Source organism: Montipora foliosa, chromosome 6, assembly GCF_036669935.1.
Source record: "Montipora foliosa isolate CH-2021 chromosome 6, ASM3666993v2, whole genome shotgun sequence".
Taxonomy (NCBI): domain Eukaryota; kingdom Metazoa; phylum Cnidaria; class Anthozoa; order Scleractinia; family Acroporidae; genus Montipora; species Montipora foliosa.
Genome location: NC_090874.1, coordinates 69,498,759 through 69,506,258, shown reverse-complemented (window position 1 = coordinate 69,506,258; position 7,500 = coordinate 69,498,759). Strand labels below are relative to the sequence as shown.

At 40.4% G+C, this 7,500-nt stretch overlaps 2 protein-coding genes, 1 long non-coding RNA gene and 1 other non-coding gene across 5 annotated transcripts in view; 2 read left to right on the top strand and 2 right to left on the bottom strand.

Moving 5' to 3' along the window:
• Positions 1–176, top strand: part of LOC138008306 (thioredoxin C-1-like) — a 9,386-nt gene extending 9,210 nt beyond the window's left edge. For both annotated transcript variants that reach the window (XM_068855604.1, XM_068855603.1), the window contains one exon: positions 1–176. This exon is cut by the window's left edge and continues 653 nt beyond it. The gene's annotated coding sequence lies outside the window, so the exon portion shown is untranslated.
• A 314-nt stretch (positions 177–490) lies between these two features.
• Positions 491–5,170, bottom strand: LOC138008307 (uncharacterized). The gene is made up of 3 exons (XR_011124225.1): positions 4,707–5,170; positions 4,490–4,573; positions 491–630 (listed from the first exon to the last, which is right to left on the bottom strand). It is a non-coding gene; the product is annotated as an uncharacterized lncRNA (long non-coding RNA).
• Positions 2,913–2,985, top strand: Trnas-gga (transfer RNA serine (anticodon GGA)). Its single transcript has one exon. It is a non-coding gene; the product is annotated as a tRNA-Ser (tRNA).
• A 476-nt stretch (positions 5,171–5,646) lies between the features above and the next one.
• Positions 5,647–7,500, bottom strand: part of LOC138008303 (protein N-terminal glutamine amidohydrolase-like) — a 28,209-nt gene continuing 26,355 nt past the window's right edge. The window contains 1 exon segment of the mRNA XM_068855598.1: positions 5,647–6,117. Coding sequence (XP_068711699.1) covers positions 6,014–6,117 — 104 coding nt within the window. The 3' untranslated portion in view covers positions 5,647–6,013.

Here is a 7,500-nt window from a genome sequence, read left to right as displayed (position 1 = left end):
GTTCTTGGTGCTGACTAAAAGAAAAGCGGACTCTGGGTAGGATCAGCACTTAAATTATGGTATCGTAAAAACTGTGAAAAAGGTGCTACCTTTATAATCAGTAAGATCAGACTTTCTAATACTTGTGTTTTTAAAGCCACAGATATTAAAGAGACAATAAACCATCTCTCACACTCTCTCGTGTCATAGTTCAAACCACCAAGACTGAATTTTAATCTCGAAAGATTTTATGGATTTATTTTAATTAGGATGAAACGCACTAAGATTTCATGTATTCTACTCCTCGAGTCGTTTATCAAGTCATTATTATTATCGACGCCAGAAGCCATGTTAGAAGAATGCATATGACGCCAACAGCAAACAGAGTTGATCCTGTATTACAAAGGTCTCTATCACAGCACGTCAGTTCACAGTCGTTACTGAAATTTGTGCTAACTCGGCACATATATGCAGGATCATTGCAGTGCATGTTACTGCTGCAAGACAAGCTATAGATATCTTTTTGTTTCTTGTACTTGTAACGAGACTTTCCGCACTTGTATTCTTCATTGCAGTCCTTTTCTTCTTGTTGTCTGATGCAATCCTCAAACGATATTGAGCTTGAACAGTGATAGCACTTCAGGCCGCAGGCTGTCAAGAAAACAGTTTTTAAAATAACATTTTTGGTATGACTACATAGCGTAGTAATGGCTTTCTCTTTTCGCAACACCGTAGACTGCAAAACAGTCGTTTTCTTCTATTTTCGGAAGGCGCGAAGCGCCGTAAGCGTGATCCTCGCGTGTGAAGCGCGCGAGCCTCACACGTCTCGCGTCTCTCCCCATTCTCCCTCCCCGTTTCTACACCCGCTCCAGACCTTTCGTTTGAATATTATTTTACCGTGTCGCCTGCGTTCGCAAAAAATACGACTGTTTTGCAGTCTAGCAACACCGTAACTGTCTTTGAAGCTATTTCGTTCGCCAGAAGCCTTTACAAGTGTCAATTTCTCTGCGTTTGGTTAAGGTCAGAAAATACAATAGACCATATTCGTATTCTCAGTATATTGGAATATAACTAGCTTGCCATGGAGGCTAATGCGGTGGAATATATTAAAGAGTATTTGCATTTGAAAAGTTCCCCCGCATTAGCCTCTATGACAAGCTAGCTCCACTCCTATACTGAGAATACGAATATTTTCTATGGTCTATTGTATTTTGTACTTGGCAGGCAGGCGAATTTCTGATTGGTGGAAAATACAATTAGCTGGATCAGTGATCCAGCCGTGTTGTGCGCGGAGGAACGCGGGTGTTACAGCGGATTTGGACTCTCCCCCCTCCCCCTCCCCCTCCCCCTCCCCATTTAATATGCTCGACGTTAGGCCTTACACGATTTCCTTTCACGATTAACAGCATTCCTGTAGAACTTGTACAGCATTGATTCGTTGCCGTCATCGCCAAGGCTTTTTGTCGTTTGAGAATGAGTCATTTAAGGTGATCGTTCATCCACGGGGCATGTGTTGACGCGAACTCTCCTGGTGGGCATCAGAAGGTCAAGCCCTGTGTGCACCACTTTATTGAATATGTCAAGCATATCCTGACAACAATTTGCAGAGGAGAATAACATTGTCCAGTCAATTGCACAGAGGTATCTACGAAGCTCAGCTCTCCTACTTTACCGCTTGTCACGCTTGAAAACAAATCTAGATTGTTGACGACAATTGTCTCTTACTTCGGCTTCCACAGTAATGGTATTATGGTCAGACAGGCCAAAGGGCGGGAAGCCCTGAGGGGCATCGTAAAAGCGGTGCATGTTGGTGAGGACACGGTTTAAGATTGCGTCCTTTCTGGTGCGGATTTTTACTATTTGTTTGAGCCGGAAGTACCTTTCAATTGGCTTCGTGAAAGCGTCGCCCATTCAAAGTATCAAATGAAAGAAAAAGAACTATCAAAGAAACAACGCTTTACGAAAGGCCACAGCGCGTGCGCGTACTACTTTAACTGAAACTTGAGTCTGACTTCGCTTTTTCTCCTTATTAAAAAATTAACTCGACAATTCCATGAGTTCCTAGTGCGTGATTTAAGCTTCCGTTAGAAAGCAGTTAAAATTCACATCTACTTTACGAAATGCAGCGCCGAATGCGTTAAACAACCTTTAATGAAAAATTAACTGATCTGGGCTTTTTCTCAAAGATTTATGCTTTACGGTATCGGTCAGTTTTCCTAATCCAAACTCTACCTCTACCTCGATAAACAGTTCAATAAGCTGTAATGGGGGTCCAAATCTGCGAAGGGGGAATAAGGGCGCTGTTACACTGTGCAGTTTTTCGTCCAACTTGTCTCGCAGCGCCATTTCTACAAACGTTCTCACGTTATGCACATTGCGAAACAAGTTGTTTTACAAGTGTTACACTGAGCAACATTTCGATGATCATATGAGGTTAAAGGAGCATTTTCATTGGCTGGTGCCGCAAACCTTTGCGACACAGGTTGCAGGACAGATGTTACACTGCGCAATGCTTAAAAAGATTTGCTGCAACCGTTGCGGAAAGTAGAACTCAATTCTACTTTCCGCAACGGTTTCTGCAATTGTCTCGCAACGTTTTAGGCCGTTGCAAGGTATGTTACATTGGGCAATGTTTCGTGCGATTTGTCTCGCAATGGTGTTGCGACACAAGTTGTGCGAAAAACTGCACAGTGTAACAGCGCCGGATTTAGTCCCCCGGGAGTCCACATCCGCTAGCGGTCAATCGAGCCGGGCAAACACACGACAACCAAGGAATCATTTTCTTGGAAACTCTAGTTTTACCACAATGATCATAGCTTCACTTGATTTCATATCCGCAGTTCATATATGATTCATTTCATATACCATTTCATCATTGATTCATTCCCCACGGGACCATTAGAACCCACAAATGACCAGCTCCCAACGTCAGTGGCTTCATAGCTCAGTTGGTTAGAGCGTCGCACCGGAATCGCGAGGTCACGGGTTCAAACCCCGTTGAAGTCCTGAATTTTTTCAGGCTTCTCTACGCAATTGCAAAAATTGCGCTCATAACTGCGAAGATCATAGCTTCACTTGATTTCATATCCGCAGTTCATATATGATTCATTTCATATACCATTTCAACTTTTCCAAAAATACTTACGACGCGAGGCGATTGATCATGCGCAAAACTTAAAAAAACAGTCTCGTCCCCAGAGTTCACTTTTCTTTTGGTCAGCACCAAGAACACGGACTCTGGCCACTTCTAATTTATGCGCCGTCGTAGGGATGGTCCATTTTTGTAACCCTTGACACCCATTGTTGTTTCAAGTTTCTGAGTGTTTGTAGACGAGCCGGAAGTCCGTGATTTGCGGACTTCTTGCCTTGGAAGTGGCCAGAGTCCGTGTTCTTGGTGCTGACCGTGAAAATAAAAGCGGACTCTGGGGACGAGATTGCTAGAAACTGGACTAGCTCATCCATTTCTTTGGATGAGCGGCAAATCAAAGAATGTCGAGGCGGCTTCCTCTTCCCGACTTATCTAGGAAGATCGAAGGAAATAATAATAACAATAATTTACATTTATATTGCGCAGATTACGTGAATATATGATCACCTGCAAGGAGACTGCTCGCAGGGTACTCGAACCCTGGCAGTGCTGATTCCCAGGTTATAGACTGGAGTAACCAAGGAAACGTTTAAATTGGTTTCCTCTAGACTGTTGCTCGAAAATCCGCCTCTAATGGAACAATTCCGAAATAACTGATCGAACGAGGCGATATGCGAGTTGGGAAGCACGCTACTCGTAGCCTCCTTCGCAGCCGTTATAGTGGGGAGGAACGTTGCGTGACGACCCTAATAACGGCTGCGAAGGAGACTAGCTACTCGCGGCTCCGATGTCGCCTCGTTCGATCAAGTTTTTTGCGTCAAGCAAAAGCAGTCTAGGTTCCGTTCGGTGCAAGTGAAGGTATAATTAAAAGAAAAATGCGTCGTTTTTGTAAGGTAGTGATCCTTCAGTGTCGATTCTTGTTTCAAAAGATGAAAGCTATGAAGACGGATGGGGTATTCTAACACAAGAAATTATTGAGAAGGACGTGACTTTAGTTTGTCTGGAAATGCCATCAATAATAAATTGGTAATTAAAATGCAGACAGTCGGCCACGAACCAATGTGCAGACAACGAATCATCCAAATCAAAGATGGTGTTGTTGGTTGTTCGTTACCTAGTAGATACAGAGGGTACATATGTAGATAGTTGTACATCTGAGCCGTATGAGAAAATCTGAATAATGACTTAACTATTGGACGAGAGCAAAGTATTGATTTAGGTAATCTTTAAGACTGAATTCACTTGTTAAATCACCATTCTCAAACGTTACTTGAGAACCTTTCGGTTTCAAAAATAAGGGATTGTTTGTTTCTCGAGTCAGTTTATAGTAACAATTAACAAACAAGATCTGTTTGATTATGAGTTTTCGGTAGACAAATAATGCACAGACGATGGAAAATAATGAGGCAGGATGAATCTTACCGCAGATGGCAAGTACGCTGATCAACAAGATGGTCGCAGAAAGCATTGCCGATGACTCCCACTCTCGCATGCAGTGAAAATCAGCTGGAAAGGAATGTTGATTATCACAACAAGTTGACATGAAAACAATTTCGCTGTGATGAGGATAGCAACTTAACCAGCTGTTGTCAACTTCTTTATGTATTTATATATGCAAAGGAAAGTAAATTAATCGTACCATTTTTGCTGCCAATGCTATTTCTTTGTTGATGATATATTTACAACATTTTTAGATCTAGTTACTCTTTGTAACATCTTCCGTTACGTTGTCTGTGAATTTCCAAATAAATGACAAAAAAAATGTTCGGAAACCAAACAACGAAAACGACGCTATGACGTGAAAGATGCTAAATCCAACAGAACACGGGCTAAAAATAAAATTCTCCGCGAATACTTTTGCCAGATCGTGAACGAATCTGTATGTAGCATCTACTATTTGATACGGCGACACGCGTTTACACCTTCAATTCAACTCAGGTCGACCTGCGGGGGTGTGAATTGGTATCTGTAATTGATCACTGATCTGTCGAAAAAATAGCTTCCTCCAATGAATTGTTTGTGATTTTGGGGCTTCCGGAGTATCTATTAGGCATTTATAGATTATGCTAGCATAATTTTTGGCATAGTTCGAGCAAACTGGCATAATTTGTGCCAAGTAGCAATGCTAGCATAATTTGCGCATTTTGATAATTATCAGATCATTTTTGATGCTATTATTTGATAATTTTTTGTCTCTAGTCCCAAGCACTTGGTGACCTTAATCGATATTTAAAGTTTTAGTTAAACTAGTAGCATTTGTAGTTCACTGTGAAGCACTGAGCCCGGGTCTGAGGTGCACCGAAACCGGAACTTTGCGAATGTATTAATGAAGGCAGCACTTCATCCTCAGCTTTTTTAAGAATTTGAGTGCTGATCTGAAGTAAACACACCGTCACGAGCGTGCATGCGTTTGTTTCTCGTTAAAGTTTGCCGACATTCCCAACATTGAATAAATCGTGAGGTCAGTACTATCTTGTGAGGTGGTGCTGTTCTCATGCAGTACAATAGGCGAAGAGTTGATATAGAACACCTCTTCACCTTGGCGCAGACAGAAAACTGAGATAACATGGGAACAAGCACAAACTAAAACGTTTTTAATATGCGTGCGAAACACATTGAATGGCGATTTTATTCTCCAAACGTTTCTGTTTACAGTTTATTTCTGTTCTCTCTGGGAGTTACAATAGTCTATGCACAATCATGGATAACGTCATGCTAACTATACAAATCAATCCATCGATTGCTCTGATCATATTCATTGGTTTTCAAGAGTGCTTAACCAGCCAGCTACATTTGATAATTTATTTACGTCACAAAAATAAGAGTTTGGGTACAAAGATCTCTGAGCGTTAAAAAATGTTACAGTTCTCTGAGGGCAAGTCAGAGATTCAGACGTAATTATTTAAATAAATGTACATGTTTACGTATATGTCACCCTGTCTGAATTTATTTTACAGAAGCAAAACTTTTGACGAATGACTTGAAGTCCATAACCTCTCCCTCACCTTCTTCTGACATGTCAATAAATTCCTCTAGGTTCATTGTGCTCTCTGTATGAAGAAAGGTAAAATAAAAAACAAATTAATGTTTTGTAACATTTAGACGTGATAACTTCTCTACAGAAGAGGATTAGAAAAATAAGAGACAGTAATAAATTTGAAGTTAACTTTTTAATCAATTGTAATCCTGAGTATAGTTTTCCAGAAAGGTGCGGTTATGGCTAAATAGGACAATAGTAAAATATGAGTTTTGACATACAATTCTTCAGATTCTCCAAATTCTCTTTTTGAGATACGATGCTTCCGATTATATGATTAGTATGGGTAATCAAATGGTGACGAGTGAAATTGGTTAAGGGTTGCTCTTCTTTTTTTGTTTTATGGATACATGACCTGGCACTTAACTATCTTTGTGACTTGGTCCACGTCAAAGAAAAATCCAACTACAGCTTACGGTCTAATGATGGTATGTTGTTATTGCCACCCAGAGAAAAAACAAAGAAGTCTATGGGAGGTCGTGCATTTGCAGTAGCAGCACCCAAGATATGGAATGAACTACCACTACAACTTAGGAACGAGGCAAATCGTAATCTTTTAAAGAAGGTTTTAAAAATATATTTATTTAATTACGATGCCAATACAATTTTATAATTTGTTTTGTTTAAGTTTTCATGATCATTGTAATCGACAATTTTACATTTTTCTGTTATCCTTTCACACATGTAAAGCGCACTTGATCATCTTTTATGGAAAGTTGCGCTCTATAAAATTTAATAATAATAATAATAATAATAATAATAATAATAATAATAATTATGATGATGATGATGATGATGATGATGATGATGATGATGATGATGATGATGATGATGATGATGATGATGATGATGATGTAAATGTATCGCTTTAGCTCTGGCGGATGTTACGCCAACATTACACCAAAGGAGCGAGCCATAGCTAGTAGTCCTTTGTGTCATTCTTCTTCTTCAGCTTTCCAACAGCTTCCTTAGAATCCTAGCTGTTTCTAACAAGGCCGTTTTCTGCAACAGTCCCGTTCTGACGATAACACCTATCTTCTCAAGCCATGCATCCAACCATTTGCTTACTACTCCGAGTGCACCAACGACTACCGGTACCACTTCCAGATGCCTAATCCTCCATAGTCTTCCAATCTCTCTCTTCAGGTCATGATATTTCTCAATCTTTTCACCTTCCTTTTCATACACTCTGTGATCCCAGGGTGAAGCTATCTCCACTATAATTGCCTTGTTATTTTCGTTCTCAACAACAATCTCAGGTCTTCCGGCTTCGATAACATGGTCACACTGGATGGTCATATCCCACAAGATCTTACATTTTTCGTTTTCCACTACCCCTTCCGGTTGATGTTCATACCATTTCTCACTTCCGCTCATGTCATGCTTACAACAGAGT